The sequence below is a fragment of the Huiozyma naganishii genome, chromosome 2 (assembly GCF_000348985.1).
Source record: "Huiozyma naganishii CBS 8797 chromosome 2, complete genome".
Classification (NCBI taxonomy): Eukaryota; Fungi; Ascomycota; class Saccharomycetes; order Saccharomycetales; family Saccharomycetaceae; genus Huiozyma; species Huiozyma naganishii.
The window spans coordinates 175,488-191,275 of NC_035923.1; the positions used below are offsets into that span (position 1 = coordinate 175,488).

The 15,788-nt window shown below is 39.0% G+C and overlaps 10 protein-coding genes across 10 annotated transcripts; 4 read left to right on the top strand and 6 right to left on the bottom strand.

Moving 5' to 3' along the window:
• Positions 1-516: 516 nt before the first annotated feature.
• On the top strand, positions 517-1,608 carry KNAG0B00960 (uncharacterized protein; the record flags this gene model as incomplete). The annotated part of the gene is made up of 1 exon (XM_022611374.1): positions 517-1,608. One exon carries the CDS (start codon positions 517-519, stop codon positions 1,606-1,608), a length of 1,092 nt encoding a protein of 363 aa, XP_022462789.1.
• A 105-nt stretch (positions 1,609-1,713) lies between these two features.
• KNAG0B00970 (uncharacterized protein) lies at positions 1,714-2,766 on the bottom strand (the record flags this gene model as incomplete). Its single annotated transcript, XM_022611375.1, has 1 exon — positions 1,714-2,766. The coding sequence occupies one exon, from the start codon at positions 2,764-2,766 to the stop codon at positions 1,714-1,716; it is 1,053 nt and encodes a 350-aa protein (XP_022462790.1).
• A 1,314-nt stretch (positions 2,767-4,080) lies between these two features.
• VOA1 (Voa1p) lies at positions 4,081-4,899 on the top strand (the record flags this gene model as incomplete). Its single annotated transcript, XM_022611376.1, has 1 exon — positions 4,081-4,899. One exon carries the CDS (start codon positions 4,081-4,083, stop codon positions 4,897-4,899), a length of 819 nt encoding a protein of 272 aa, XP_022462791.1.
• A 142-nt stretch (positions 4,900-5,041) lies between these two features.
• On the bottom strand, positions 5,042-5,269 carry VMA21 (Vma21p; the record flags this gene model as incomplete). The annotated part of the gene is made up of 1 exon (XM_022611377.1): positions 5,042-5,269. One exon carries the CDS (start codon positions 5,267-5,269, stop codon positions 5,042-5,044), a length of 228 nt encoding a protein of 75 aa, XP_022462792.1.
• A 173-nt stretch (positions 5,270-5,442) lies between these two features.
• SRB5 (Srb5p) lies at positions 5,443-6,267 on the top strand (the record flags this gene model as incomplete). Its single annotated transcript, XM_022611378.1, has 1 exon — positions 5,443-6,267. One exon carries the CDS (start codon positions 5,443-5,445, stop codon positions 6,265-6,267), a length of 825 nt encoding a protein of 274 aa, XP_022462793.1.
• A 77-nt stretch (positions 6,268-6,344) lies between these two features.
• NOP7 (mRNA-binding ribosome synthesis protein NOP7) lies at positions 6,345-8,162 on the bottom strand (the record flags this gene model as incomplete). Its single annotated transcript, XM_022611379.1, has 1 exon — positions 6,345-8,162. One exon carries the CDS (start codon positions 8,160-8,162, stop codon positions 6,345-6,347), a length of 1,818 nt encoding a protein of 605 aa, XP_022462794.1.
• A 282-nt stretch (positions 8,163-8,444) lies between these two features.
• Positions 8,445-8,963, top strand: GTF1 (glutamyl-tRNA(Gln) amidotransferase subunit F; the record flags this gene model as incomplete). The annotated part of the gene is made up of 1 exon (XM_022611380.1): positions 8,445-8,963. The coding sequence occupies one exon, from the start codon at positions 8,445-8,447 to the stop codon at positions 8,961-8,963; it is 519 nt and encodes a 172-aa protein (XP_022462795.1).
• Positions 8,964-9,081: 118 nt separating this feature from the next.
• On the bottom strand, positions 9,082-10,206 carry PCP1 (rhomboid protease PCP1; the record flags this gene model as incomplete). Its single annotated transcript, XM_022611381.1, has 1 exon — positions 9,082-10,206. The coding sequence occupies one exon, from the start codon at positions 10,204-10,206 to the stop codon at positions 9,082-9,084; it is 1,125 nt and encodes a 374-aa protein (XP_022462796.1).
• Positions 10,207-10,324: 118 nt separating this feature from the next.
• On the bottom strand, positions 10,325-13,219 carry MDR1 (GTPase-activating protein MDR1; the record flags this gene model as incomplete). The annotated part of the gene is made up of 1 exon (XM_022611383.1): positions 10,325-13,219. One exon carries the CDS (start codon positions 13,217-13,219, stop codon positions 10,325-10,327), a length of 2,895 nt encoding a protein of 964 aa, XP_022462797.1.
• Positions 13,220-13,518: 299 nt separating this feature from the next.
• TEL2 (Tel2p) lies at positions 13,519-15,642 on the bottom strand (the record flags this gene model as incomplete). Its single annotated transcript, XM_022611384.1, has 1 exon — positions 13,519-15,642. The coding sequence occupies one exon, from the start codon at positions 15,640-15,642 to the stop codon at positions 13,519-13,521; it is 2,124 nt and encodes a 707-aa protein (XP_022462798.1).
• Between the last annotated feature and the right edge of the window lie 146 nt (positions 15,643-15,788).

Here is a 15,788-nt window from a genome sequence, read left to right on the forward strand (position 1 = left end):
CTCGCATAAAGCAATTGATCTCTCTAATAAGTATCTTGCTGTTTTTTTCGCGCGTAACGCATGAAATAAGAGAAAACCACTTCTGATCGTTCAATTGAACAGACGGTTCACCAATCGCAGAACTGCAACGAGCATCAGCTCTATAACTAATTCGCTGGTGTAACCTATTCACAACGATCGGTCTAATACTGTTCTGTGGAACCGCCGGCCTCTCGAACACGAAACGGTTAGTGAACAGTATTTTTTTGGCGGGGATATTTTCTCTAATTTTTTTTTTAATTTCTCGTATTTTGGCGCCTTCGTGTTTTGGCGTATCTCTTTACCTATTTTGGAATCGTGCTGTGCAAGATGCGAGGAACGTTAGCATGTCATTGTAACCCTCTAGTGGCTGGTCAATTAATCTTATATATCGAGCACGGTATTTGATAATTCAATTCCAAAGTCATTGGACGGTGAATATACTTTTCTTGCAACTTTCTTGTTTCTACTCGGGTCGAGTTTAATACAATAACGGAAATGGCGACAGAACAAGATACAGTTTCGAAAGCAAGCAAAAGTGTGTTTGCGGATGCCCCCGTAAACGCGCAGAATATACCGCCCACTGTGACAATAGTGTCTTCCGACCCTGATACACTGATCAAAAAGAAGAGACAAGACATTTTGATTTCCTGCTTTGTTGCATCTCCACTGGGCAAGCTTTCTCGCACGAAAAGGTCGCGATCTGTAGAGGATGAGGGAGAGCAAAAGTGTAGCAAGAAAGTGCATTATGACACAGATAGTGAAAATGGAATACTGACCGAATATGACAGCGATATCTTTAGGTACTTTTATGAACGAGAACTTGATTTGCTTCCGCAACATGACTACCTAGCTGATAAACAATGCATTTACTATTTGAGACCGAAACTAAGAGCCATTTTAATCGACTGGCTGGTTCAGGTGCATTGGAAGTTCCAAAATGTAACAGAAACACTCCTGTTGACAATTAACATAATGGATAGGTTTCTGTCTAATAACAAGGTGAAACTTGCTAAGTTGCAACTGGTTGCCATTACGTGTCTCTTCATCGCATCTAAATTCCAAGAAATAACCATGCCCAAATTATCGAATTTTGTCTACGTCACTGATGGTGCTGCAACTGCTGATGAAATCAAGTTGGCAGAATTCCAAATCCTGCATCAATTGAATTTCGAGATAACCTGGCCAAACCCTTTGAATTTTATTAGAAGACTCTCCAAGGCTGACAAGTACGATCAAGACACAAGAACTACAGCGAAACTCCTCCTCGAATACGCATACTGCTCTCCCCTTTTCACTAATCTGAAACCTTCTCTCATCGCTGCTATATGCATGTATACAGCTAGAAGATTCATTTTGTCAAAGGTAGATGGCGATGAGGGGGTATGGAATCAAAACTTTTTGGAATGCAGTGGACAAATAGATGCTGATAATGACAGAGTGTTCCAAAATCTTGCTCTCGAACTCATTAACGAACTTGCATATCCAACTACTAAATTGGAGTCCTTAATCGACAAATACAGAAAGGAAACTAAATCTAACATTCATTCCCTAGTACAAAAATGGTGTAAGAACTACATTTCTAAATAACTTGCGCTAGGTACTTACAACTCCTCCTTGCATGGCATTGTACTCCTCATATATATTAATATACTTTAAATGCTTTACCTAATGTTAAAAGTGACTCAACTATTATTATTCAAATGACATCTTACTCCTTCTTTTAACCATTTTCTCAGCCCACTCACTACATATGATTGAGGCTTTGTAGTATGTGCGCGACTGATATTTCCGATGAAAGTCCTCATGAACAATCGGTTTCAATAAAAACACCATAATCTTTTCACATACTGGTATAAGTTCTTTACTTGTATACCCGCCGGAATAAAAGATAAGGTTTTTTGTCCAAGGCCCCTTCTTCAACATTTTTCTAGAAAAAAATAATGCAGTAGCAGCATTCAAAGAAGGAAGGTTACCGATAAAGGCCGAGTCTATAGCAGTGATTTCCAAGAGGTACTTTGCAATAGTTCTTGTGTAGTTATCGTAACCGTCCGCCTTTGAAATCCTTCTTAAAAAGTTCAGAGGGTTGGCGTACATGAAATTGTAATCCAGTCCACTCATGATGACGTGTTCGTATTTTTTGATAGCCTCCTCTGAACAGACACCATCCGTTTCAAGGGAGAAGTTCTGTATACTTGGGTAAAATACTTCTTCAATTTTGCAGGCAATGAGGAGAGCACAGATTCCTAGCAATTGTAATTCATCGACTCTCACACCACAATGAAATTCAAACCGATCTATAATATTTATACACAAGTAGAGAGTCTCTTCCAAAAGCTGAAATTTTTGGTGTATTCTGACTATCCAATTTATTAGAACATCTCTGTTGTTATTCAAAACACCGGTTGAGTTATATTTATTATAGTTGCGTGGTAGATTTTTTGTCTCAAGATCGTACAGATACTCAAAAATATCTGTAACATATTCGCAACACATCATTGGGTCATCGTCATCATATTGATCAAGATCATCCCAACTACTTGCCAAGTCCAAAATATTTTTTGTTCTCTGTAAGCGCAAGAGTTGGACGCTATTGTAAAAGTTTTGTTCCAGCTTTAATTCAGATTTTATTTGCGACGCGTTTGATTCAATAAAACTAAAGCATTTTGGGATTATCGCACGATTACTAATTGCCAAATCTTGGCCCAAGGTAATATTGGTTATATCTCCCAAAATAGGTCGCATCATTGGTTGTGTTGCTTTCTAATTGAATTACCAAGATGCATCTTTTTAGTATTGTGATCTTTTGTAATTATTTAGTTTATTTTTTTCCCACCTTTTTAATTTATTACCACAAATAAAAATGTTTAAATTATAATATACAAATGCTTTGGTAAAATACAAAGAGTGGAAGCATTATTTTGCACTCAGATGAAATCCAAATTTGGTCGATGAATTTTCGGTTTTTGCAAAGCAGATTAACCCAAAACATAATATTGAACAAGACGTTAAGAATGCCATTGTGGGTGGTATGTTGGATATTGGAAATCCGACTTCGTACAATGTTACATTGCTTATCGTCATATAAAAGGTGAAAACAATTCATCGACAGTTGATGTAACTCTCCTATATAATGCGTATACGGGGGAGGAGCTTCCGACGTTCGGCACAGACCGTCTGCTGGAAGACCCTGCCACACCTCAAACATGCATAGTGCAGCATCATTCTTAGCTTCTAGCAGTTTGACCTTACAATAATATTATATTGTTTCTATTTACTATATCCAGTACTCTTATACACTGTTTTGAACCAAGTTGCCGTACTCACTTAGAGTGTGGTAGAATAGGTTTGGTATCTGCTTTTCTTTGCTAACTAAAATTGAGAGAAAAGAAAACATACTAGGAACTTCAAACGGTGCTAGTGCAAAAGAATAAAAATCAATTTTGGTGTCAATTCTATATATTTTACAAGTGTACAGTCTTCCACATATAACAAACAAGACAATTGTACTTCGGTTATAAGTCTGAGAATGGTACTTGTAATTTCACACAAATTCAAATCACCCTAGTACATTCTGTTTTTCGTAGTTCATAAAACTACCTAATAAACTAACAACATTTCAACTCACACTGCTTTGGAAGGCTTCGATATCGTTATATTTTGCAACCTATGGGCACAACAAACAAACAATTTTTGGACAAACTGTCTTATTATTCAGCAAGGAAAAACTGTTCCATAAATTTCATAAACAAAAGATCCTGGGGACCTTTATCAAGACTGTTATTGTTGATATAGTAATATGATGTCAGCAATAGAGAATTGCATTCTGAAGTGTTTGCATGCAACCTGACACAGTGACAATTGGCTCCCACATAGGGAAAATCTGTCAAAGTTCCAATTTCGTATAATGTGATAAAGTGCGTGAGCCTTAATTTAAAATTCCAGTAAATGAGAAAAAAGGAAACGAAATAAAATTGGGCAACCCATTTCTGCTGCCAAGTGATTGAGGTCGAACACGATCAGTCTAATAACTCGGAACAATACAGAGTCGCTTCTCCGGCAATGAAATTGTGCACACTAAACATAGTAGCTGTACTTGTGCAGGCGCTCTTTGTGTTTGCTGCCCAAAGTGCTTCTACTTCGTTTGCTTCTATAAGAAGTAAAGAAAGCATCGATTCTGATAAATACACCTCAGCCCTAGACATTATAGACTCTGCAAACTCAGAAAATCCAGTGGTGCTATTTGAGTTTGAAAACTTGCAATTGATCCGTGCGCTAATTGAAGATAAATCGGGAGAAGTAGAATATCCATATTTGGAAAGGCTTTTCAAAGATGAGATAACTAATGTGTTTGATGAAACTGAGCTGCCAGTGGATCAGAACAATGACGCTATCATTATGTTTACCGTGAGTGATCTAACTAAGAAGACCTCTATCCAACTAATGTACGATTCGCCTGTGGAGGAGCGTAATGTGATATGGTTCCAGTTTACTGGAAAGGAATACGACCTGAATGAGCTGGACTCCTTTATCGAATCTGCCGTGATGTATCTGGAAGAATATCTAGATATCAATATTGATATTATACTAAATACGAAGGGTGAAAATGATTTGAACAAGCTATATGAGAAGTTTGATAAAGAACCTACAGCTTTTGCGGTCGACCAAAGCCACTCCAACAAACCATCCTCTTCGAAGTCTGACGACACTGAAAAGGACGATTCTTTGAGCCGTATCTGGACAGAAGGGTTGCTGATGTGTTTGCTCGTTTCCTTTTTATTGCTCGTTCTATTATTCGTAGCTCTGTCTTGGTTAGCAAGCGTCGAGATCAGTTATACTGGGTTGGAAAAGCCTGCTAATCCTTTGAAGAAAAACCAATGATCGCTATGCGTTAGTGCCACTATTCTGTACGGTACCGAAAATTTCCAATTCAATAATATACACTTAGACAAGATGTAAATACACTGAATCGAAAAAAAAAGTCTCACATATATACCATCGCACACCCTTCTTATCTCGTAAATCACTCTAATTTCTTTGCCTCTTTCTCATTAGACGTATCTTCATTGAATGCCACAATGATGTACGCGACGAGAACCACATTTGCCATGGCTGCTGCAAGACCACCACTCACAATAGTGTTCTGGACAAAGTAACGCACTACAAAAAAGGTAAGCAATGGCAGAAACACCATTGCTATGGTGAACCCCATAAGCTTCCTAATCACGGATTGTGGGACGTCTGCAGCCATTTTGAACTGCTTGGTTGAGTCTTCGTAATGCTCTCCTACACAGTGGTTCCTAGAGTGTGCAACGCTTAAAAGTGAAAAATTATTCCAATTTTTAGTTTAATGCCAACCGAAGCTACTTGAATCAAACGCACGCACACACAAGAAACGCCTGTTTTCAATAGGAACTATACAGCATGGTTCAGCAACTCAGTCTGTTTGGAGTCATTGACGATGAGTCGTATGATTTGTTTGTGTCCACCATGACGATGTCCTATGGGAGTTCGCCTATAATATTTGCTAATCTAGACACAATGTGGAAGCCGGACCCTGCTTTTGAGATTGGGGAAACGAATTCGAAGAATCAACTAGTTGAAAAGAACAGAATTAAAATGAGTCAAGTACTGCCTTTGGACCTATTATCGAAAGATAGCACAGGCGAAAAAACTGTAGATTCAACGCTGCTGAAAGAGTTGCAGACTGATGAACTACCAATTCCTCTCAAAATAGTTCAACATATGATAAATAACAACAGTAGCGATGAAACAGATCCCACAAAATCTACAGGAAACTCTGGTACTGGGTTTGGTACTTGGACAATGTCCATCTCCGATATACCGGCGGCTGGTAGCAACAGAAAAGTTTGTATGCAAAGTATCACGGAGTCTGTGTTGATTGATTCAATAGGACCCAATGCATCCACCCAAAGTTTTATGAAGCAACTCTGCTACGTACTAGATTATTTATATGTGTCTATTGGAATTAGATTCCACTTGAAGCATGGTTTAGTGGTTGAGCTGCAAAAGGTCTGGGATATGAATAGTGGCAAACAGATTACAAAGGGTGGCTTCTTGATCAAAGCATACACCAATATCAAGAGGGCAACAGACATTGATAGGTTAAACTACTCGGAACAAATACTGCTAAACTTGCAGAAGGAATTACAAGGTTACCTTGATCTTGTTATGGCCGACAGGAAAAGTATGAATTCGAAGATGGGACTCGATAATGAAAGTTTATAATAGGAGTTTAATAAAACGATAGGTGATATAATATACAAGTAACAAAATTTATGATTTCAATACAGCTCAAAAGCATTTTAAGACTTTTCGTTCAATTTATTCAGCTTCTTCTTGGCTTTGTCAATCTGCTTCTTTTTGCTCTTTAACTTCTCGACTTGTTCATCTTTCTTCGAATTGGAATATTGCATCTTCTTGTACAACTTACGCTGCTTATTACTCATCATAATCAACTTCAAGTTCTTCTCCTCCTCCTCTTCTGTAACCTTTCTCTTCTTTCCCTTAGGCTTTTGCTTACTCACTTGATTTTTAACTTCGCTAAATGGTACACCTTGGGCTTCCAATTCCAGTTCTTTCTGAGCAGCCAATTCAGCGGCTTCCTCATCATCGTCTTCACCAACGACCAGCTCTTGGTCTTGATCTTCTGCAACTTCATTTTGTTCTTCCTCTTCAGAAACACTTTCTTCCTCTTCCTCTTCAGAATTTTCTTCCTTCTCGGCGTTGGCTTCTGGATTGTAACCAATAGAATCACCCCATGGACTTAGATGAGGAGGTAGCGGTTCACCTGGTACATACAGGTTTGCAGGTACAAGGTCAGCCTTGTTGATACAGTCAAAGATCCATTGTGGCTGAATGTATGTTCTTCCGGGAACCTTATTCTTCAACACTGGTCTATCGACAATTTGATGTGTTATCTTGGATAAATCAATACCGTCCTTAGATTCTAACTCGTCTACCGCAACCTCACTAACGACATTGCCCCCAGCTGACAAAATCAAGAACTCAACAATATCCAATGGGACTTCTCTGCCAACGTAGAAGACGAAGTCAGAGAACAAGGTAGAAACTGGGGGAGTCGAATTGACTTGGTTGGACCAGAACATCACCTTTATTTTACTGTTATCTTCAAAAGCGTCTAGCTCAACGTCCTTCACGTTCTCTTCGTCAGAAGCAGCTTCAGTTTCCCCATTTGCGTCTTGCTGTTCTTTACTAACATCAGCCTTCAATGCGGAGCTCAGTGCCTTTTCGTCCAACACGGTGACCTCGTCATCCTTAGGCTGGGACAATTTTGGTTTCGACAAGACGGATTCCTCATTTTGAGATTCCAAGATGTAGGAAGACAGACCGGTTATTATTTTATCCTTTTCCACGTCGAGTTTTGGTGGGTAAACCAACTCATTGTCCGTGTACAACTTGTACAAAACAAAATGCAACAAGGTAGAATAAAACTCTAAGAAAGTAAGCATGATTCTGAAGTCAACGTCAGAGGGAATATTTTCTGGAAACTTGAATGGGACTAACCATCTGATGTCCTCCCCCCTCACAGAAGCTTGATAATAGACACCCTTGATGGACACAAACACTTTCCGCACCAATCTCTCACGCGCAACAAAGGCCAACCATTGGTTACACAATTTCTGCGCATCATGGGTAATTTTGGCAGAAATTTGGTTCGTGGCTGGTAAATTGGCGAATAGGAATAGCATATTCAGGGCATCATCGATATCTCTAAGCGCATCTGGGAAACTTGGATATCTTTCTTTGATAATGTGGTCCAATTTATAAGAGGATCTGTTCTCTTCCAGTCTTTTGGCGGAGCCAACTTCACCTCTACCTAGCGCCCTGGTCAATTTCTTGGCAAACGATTTATGTTCTCTGAATTTGGCCAAAACAGGCTCATGAATCAAATACTGGATGTCTTTAGAGTAGTAAAATGTGGTAGGAGCAGTAGAGCCCTTGTTGGCCTTCTTCTTGTTACGGGGCTCTCTTGGGTAGATACCTTTGAAGATACACAGTCTTCTGAAGTCGGCTAGCGAAACCTGCAGCTTTTTGACAGCCTGGGTTCTGGTGATATAGTTTTTGGCATTACCCCTTGTGTTCTTCTTCTTGATTCTCATTATTGCGATTGTCCCTTTCTGACAGTAACTCTACTCTATAAAGCCAACTAGTTCTAGTGTACACTACAAGCTTCAAAAAGATCAATTTCCGCATCTCATCTCATCGCAGAAAACCAAAATTTTCAATGCCAAAAAAAATTTTTTTTCAGGTCGTCTAAGATGATATTATGAAATTAGTTCTTGACATTATCAGCTGGATCTGGGGGCATGTGCTGCTGTTAGATGAAAGTGGTTGAAGGATTCTGCTAAAAGCCTGCCCGTTCCACTCCCAGACTATCCAGAATGAAGAGATTTGGACAATTGACAAGACTGGCTAGCTGGCGTACTTATTCTGTTGGGTCCAAAGTGGGCCGTGCCTTTTTATCGATTTCTGAACTCGACACATTTTTGAGCAGAAATGAATGGTCTGTGGCTGAACTATTTGATGACCGCGGGAGTGATGCAACAGTGAGTAAGGATGTAGTGGTAAGTCTCTTGAAAATGTCAGGACTAGCTCAGGATAAATGTATTATACCAGACATACAAAGAACTCTAAAATCGCAAATTAGCTTCATTAGTAAGTTACAAAGAATTGAATTACGTAACCAAGACAATCTCGACGTCAAATATGCTAGAGTGCTACCGAGGCATAACAAACCTATCAATTTTGAAGAGCTCTTGTCGATCATAGAAAAGGAGAACAAACCTCAATCAAAAACTGCGGATGAGATTAGTGGTTCATGGGACGCTACAGGGTTAGCGGACTCATCGGAGAATGGTTACTTCGTAGTTCGTAAAGGGCTCATAAAAAACAGAGATTGAAACCTTTCAGATTAGTAGAATCAAAGACACATTAGTCACTAATCGGTCGCCCGCTAAATAGGGCACTTTTATTTACAAATAATATATTCCCATCAATGCATATCAACATGTTCTTCACTCATATCCACCTAGATGCCCTTTCCAGACGTCTGTTTTTCTTCTCTTGTATTGTCTTGCTAATCAACCAGCCATAAAAAACTCCAATAGCAGATCCGCCGAGATGCGCCGCGTAATCAAAGGATCCCCATCTTAATGCAGACCCTGCCGCGTTCCAAGCAACTGATGCCAGGAAAGCTACCCAAGCACCACCTGGTATAGGGAAGACAAACAGCAAAATCTTGGCATGGGGTATCAAGTAAGCAAAGCAACCAAACACACCAAACAATGCTCCACTAGCACCTAAACTGGGCCCCAGCATCGCCAAGCGAGCAATCTTAGGGTACCATAATGAAAAAAGAGAACCACCAATAGCACTGTTCATGTACAAGGAAAAGAAATTAGAGGTACCTAACATTGTTGCCAGAGAAGTACCAAATGACCAAAGGGCTAACATATTCATACCCAAATGCCAGAATTCTTGATGGGAAAAAGCACTTCCAATTATTGACCAACTACTGGAAGAATGACCCTTCTGTAGCAGCATGTAGCGCTGCAGAAAATTCCAACATCTGGGCAATTGCCATAACCCAAAAATTGCAATGTTGATACCCAGCAGGGTGTATACAAATTCCTTTGGTTTTCTCTTGTAGTATGTGAACGGCGGAACATATGTGAAAAGATATGATGATCCAAAGAACAGGGCCACCATTGATGCAATACCTATCAAAGTCATTTGCCTTAAGTTGCTGCCCTGTCGACTTCCTTGCCTCTGATACTGCTGGAATCTGTTTAACCTGTTATATCTACCTAGGGGGTCATCATTCCAATTCAAATTTATATGGTTCGTCGAGGAAAATTGCCTCTTAAAGGTAAGTTTGTTATCAATTGCCTTTGGAGGAAAGTTGAGCTTTAGTATCGTTCCAGTTGCTATGGTCCTTATTAATGGGATCTTGCCAATTCCGCCTGCCAAAAAAGGTTTCCTGAAAAGTACAGAGGGTCCCATTAATCCAGAATAACAGGAGCATTGCCGAAGCCCATTCTTAGTGGTGGTAATGCCAAACATCGACGCCTGATAAGGGTCTCTTGATATATATACTGTTGATATGCCCGCCGAGTATTTCATCGACCTCCTTCTCTCAACCATGTTATACAAAATACGTCTATTATAATATTATCCGGGTAAAATCGATCGTGTGTGCCACTGCGCCAACTTGGCGATCATATGAGTCTAGATGGGAAGCCAATCAGACATGCCTCTGAACCTACGTCTCAAATTCTATTAGATCAGGTTCTGATTCAGGGTTCAGAAGTTCTACTGTTTGTTCCTTCCGTGCGCCCTGCCCTTCATCTGCATCATCCTCATCTAGCCATGAGTTTTTCAGTAACTCCTCCTGTTCGTCTTGAGGCTCTGATGTGAAATCATCTAGATCTTCAAATCTGGAACCATTGGTCATTGTACTCGTAATAGTAGCCGGAATACTTCCCTCTATTGATACCGCACTGTTTTTAGTGGCAACAGAGTCAACACGACGACGGACATGCTCAGCGACTCTTCTTCCATCTGCGATGATTCCATCAAACATCCCGCGCAGAGCTTTGCCTCTGTCGTTGTTTGAACCAAAGTTAATATCCAAATTGATAGATAATCTGAACGTTTCGGCGAAGAATAGTTCGTACGTTTCATCCGCCAAAACAATCATTCGAAAAGTAGCCAAATCAAGTACCTTTGGATGTATGGGATCAAGAGCCGCGTTGGCCATTAAACTCTCAAATTTCTTTTTCTTCCTATTCTCCTTAATTTCAAATGGTATACTGCCATTCATGTCATTGTCGTCATCAGATAGATCGATAAGGTTGAAGTCATCTGCCAATTCTAACGATTTTGCGTATTCAAATGATCTTTGCAAGAAGTTGCTGTTTGCCTGCAAATAACGCTCTGTTTGCTCAGATTTGTACTTATCCTCATCAATAGAAACATCAGTAGGTAGCTCGATATTATTCTTATCTTGCAATTCGTTTCCAGTGTCGTGTATTATCTTTTCGGCTATATCATTTTCAATAGATCTTTGGGTTAGCTTATCTATAATCTTGCCGCTTTTCCAAGGTTCTGTCAAAAAGAGCAACCCTTCCGCCATTTGTAAAACCTCGTCACGTTGAAGTTCCCCATCATCGTCACTATCATAGAGCGAGAAAAAGTTATTTATCGACTCCAAAAGGTCAGGAGTAACTAGTTTGTCGAAACCAAGTATTGTATCAGTCAAAGTTAGTTCGTTTAATTCACTCCGGTCCCATTTAACAAATAGTTTTGTTAAAAAGGCATTTCTCTGAGGGACAAATTTATCATCGTCACTTTTTGTAGTTGTAGTACACCATTGGCATAACCTAGTCATGAATTGGACAAAAACATCAAACTGCATGTTGGATGATCCCGTTCCCATACTAATTTTATGCGTTTCAATACTTTGATAAAACATGTCATAGATATTTGACAAGTTATCATCGGTTAGATGGAACACCTTTGGTAGATGACGCAATTGTGTTTTCTTTACAAACGTTTCGATATCCTGAAAAATGGCCTTTTTATATTTGTTGCGTTCCTGTCCTATAAGCTCATCATCTATAACGCTAAATTCCTTAAAAGCAGTTACCAGTAACGTTTGAAAGTGGGTGATCTGCCTGTACTTAATATCTCGTGAATCCGGGTGGGCACTCTCATGTAAGCTGTGAAAGTTAGTTTTTATTACCGCAATAAACATCCCATCATCTTCACTTGAAAGGATATCATCTGCATTCACCTTTAAAACAGCCAAAGCAACCTGGAATAACGATTTGGCACCATTCATGAAAAATATATCCATTATTCTAACGGCATATTCTAGCGGCATTGATGTATAAAACAGCGATAAAAACCATGGAAGCGAAATGATAGACAATTGGATATCATGCTTCTCCAGGTGATTCCAAATGACAGGAAGCTTTTCTTCCACAAATGACTCAAATACTCTTTGATCTAACAGTGTCCCATACATGGTTTTGGAGTAATAACCAGGAACGTAAATATCACACAGATTGCACAGACACCAGAACGCCTGTTCTTCAGTCATGTAGATGAGCAATGCGGCACATACTATATTCATAGCCTGACAATACCCAACGTCAGGATTCTTCCATGAATATGCCGTCAAAACATTTCTAAGTCTCTGAATCCCTTCTTCGGTTTGATAAGCGGAATATTCGGGCAAAGATCTTTTCAGGTCTTTTTCAATTTCCTCAGTCGCCTGGGATGATTTGTTTTTATTCGAAGACAAAAGCCTCTCGTACAAATCCTCATTTGCTTCCCGAAGAAACATTGAGCCTGAGCAAACATCCCAAATTTCGCCCCGCAATCTATTGGGAATTCCAATTCTTACCAGTTTTTGAAAGTAAAGAGTTCTCACCATGGATATATTTTGTCCGTTCTCTTTGAAATAATCAAACCATAGTCTTAACTTGGCCTTTTCCTTTGCTATGTCTGGACTTCCTGGATATCTATACGTTTGACCAAGCCCTGCAGGAGGGGCCCTAATGTCCTTTTGTCTTAACACATTCTTATTGATTAGAAACTCCGAATAGCAGGTACTTAGGAAGTAAGATAATCTCTTCACATTAGGAATATTTTCTTTCAAATTTCTCTTCAACTGTTCGCAGAATTGTTCGGATTTGTACTTCAAACCAATGAATTGAATCAATATCTGGGTATTTGAATATAAGTGTATTGTCAAAGAAAATGCATACAAAGAAGATGGTGTCCTTTCGACCTTCTTTATAGTTGATATATTCAAAACCAAGATGCAGGATTTTTGATCAAAAGAATCTCGAAACACTAAAAAGTGTGAGGTTAAATACAGCTTACCAGAAAACACATAGTGAACACTCGGTGGGCCATCTATGTTGGCAGCATGACTATTTTTATCATTCGTAGACACCTTGAATGTCTGATCTCTTGCATGAATGCACTTAAATGAGATATCTGCATTGATATCAAGCATGATATTTTCATCCGCTGGCAACTTATATTCCAACTTAAACCGTTCATCTCTTGTTAATGTAGTACCAAAACTTTCTGCTATTTTATCAATGAAAGTAGCTTTTTGACGTAGCGATTCAAAGAAAGACATGCTGATCTCTCGTCTTCGATGCTAACAAAAAAAGCAAAATAAAGATGATCGCAACGCCGCCCAACAAATATGCCAGTTTCGCTAGTCTAGAATGTCGTAACGTGGAATACACTGGCTTCAAGGTGTCTTGATGGTGCGGTAACAAAAGGGGTAGATTTTGAAACGCTCTTCTATTTAAAGGAATCTTGTTTTAAGTATTTTTGATAAAAAAAATAGGTGAAGAATTGAAAGAATTACAAATTTACAGGGTAATTCAGTTAACCGCGATGTACTTTTCTAAAACAATGCAATATGTAGTATTATTCTATATCGATACCTTGCGCCGCTGCATCTACTACAATTTGTTGCATGAGTGCGCTTATTGATTCGTAGTTGCTTACTGGATAGGCACATGTATAAACAATTCTTAAAGTAGTCAAATAGTGAGTCTTGAACAGTTTATTGTGAGCGCCGAGATCTATCCCGTTAAGCCAACCGTGAGCTAACGGATAGAAAAACAGGGCTGCAAACTTTCTGAAATGATTGAGTTTTTTTATTGGCTTTGCTACGGTATCAAGCTTTTTTGATCTCCACTTGGTTCTACCGTTTGATATAAACTGATCATCTGCTTTTCCATACTGTCCTGCCTCCTCTACTAATAGGTTTGAGTTCGAGTCCCTTGTTTTTAACTCTGGAAGTTTCTTGGTAGGAAAATCGTAGTTAGGCTTAACAATGTTTTTATCGTCAATCCCTCTTAGCTCTCTGGCTGCCATGCCAATGGAGCTCAAAATAGCCATTCTTTGCTGTAAAGAAAGTTCTGAGTTGAATAATATCGTGAACATGTCTGCTATTTTTTGTGGCACCACAACAGCTATGCTGACAAGTGCATTTATCCTCCATTGCTCAAAATCTTTCTCATCAAACGAGTTGTTCAACGTGGCTACATTCATCATTAAGTCATAGGAATAGTACTCAACTTCGGCTTGAAAGTATTGTTTCTGACGTACTAATCTGACAGTTTGTTGAAACAAAGGTAATGATTCCTTTTCTCCCCCACTCTCGTATTCCTTTAACAGATCTTTCAGAAATACGATGTGTCGTTTACTTTTGACAGTAGCTGTTTCGTCATCACTGTCCATTTCACTTTCACTCACTTCGTCATCGCTATTCGGAAGCATAACATCTTCCAATAAGGAAGATGCTTCAATTGGGTTAGTTTTAGTAGACAGCGCTCTCCCGGAAGACTCTGGTATTTTTAAAGAGTCAAAATCGATCTCAACTCTCGATTCAACTATATTTAAATCAGGTATCCGTATTTCGAAAGAGCTCTCGAATTTCAATTGTTGACCAGTTATTACTTTGGCAATGAACATTGTTCGTTCTCTATATTGGGAACTTGAATGATTCAACCGTTGCGTAACCATATTCAAGAAAAGGTCCGAATGAGATATTTTACCCAATTCGGGAGACCCTTTCAGCAGCTCCAGAGAAAATACTGTTAATTGAGATACCTGTGTATCCTGTTTTTCATCATCACCATCAGCATGTTCTTTCAATATTTGAAGCAGCGAGTATACATTGCTCAAAATGGTGTCATGGGACGAAATTTTTAGAAGTATCATTTGCATCGGAAGTGATTTGAGTTGTAATAAAACCGCGGTACTCATATCGTGAATTTGGAGACTTTTAAAAATATTTTGAATATCTGTTGTGTTGTCATTATTGATTCTCAACTCCAAATATGGAAAAATGGCTCTTCTAATAATTTTGTCCTTCTCCAACAAAGAAGCATTTTTTAAGATTAGAAGCAAGCAGTCAAAATATTGCTTAGACCGAAAAAACAGTTCACCGAGAATGATATCGCTGGCATACGTTCGGTGTAAACCCAATACTGCACTTAAAAAGTCTCCTAATATTGAAAGTACTTGTTTGTTGTCTCGTATTTTAAGAAAATCGTTAATGAGGTATTCCCATTGAACTGACAAACAACTCAGGTATTCCAATATGCTGACCTCTTCGCTCAACAAATTGAACAACTTACTACCAAACAATAATGCCCTTACACTTCTTCTCAACAATACTGACTTTTCACCACATACGTTTTCAATATAATTGTAAAACCAGGGCACTTCCATGTACAACACATCTTTGAGGACTAATTTGAAGACTTGCTTTTGCTTTTGATTCTGCTGCAGATTCCTTTGGGTAAATTCCACTATTTGAGAAAGTATTGAAAAAGATCGGGCAATGATTCTCACTAACAATCCTTGTGAGTTTTTTGATAAAGATAAGTATACTGGAATGACGTTTTTGATGATGATCATAGTACCTTCAACATCTAAAAGATTGTAGTCTGCCTGACTTTCGATCTTCTGTAAGCAGTCATGGAGCACAGAGGAGCTGAACTCGGTCTTTAGTATAGCCAAATCCGTACCGGGAATCATTTATCTATCCCTCTTACTAAGTCGTATGTTCCTTGACTTAGTTCAGCTCATCATTCAACCATGGTGCATTTCTGCTTTTGTAGCGATACCAGTGAATTTGTAGTTTTGTAGCGACTGATGGCCCTTACCCGGAATATTGAATTTAT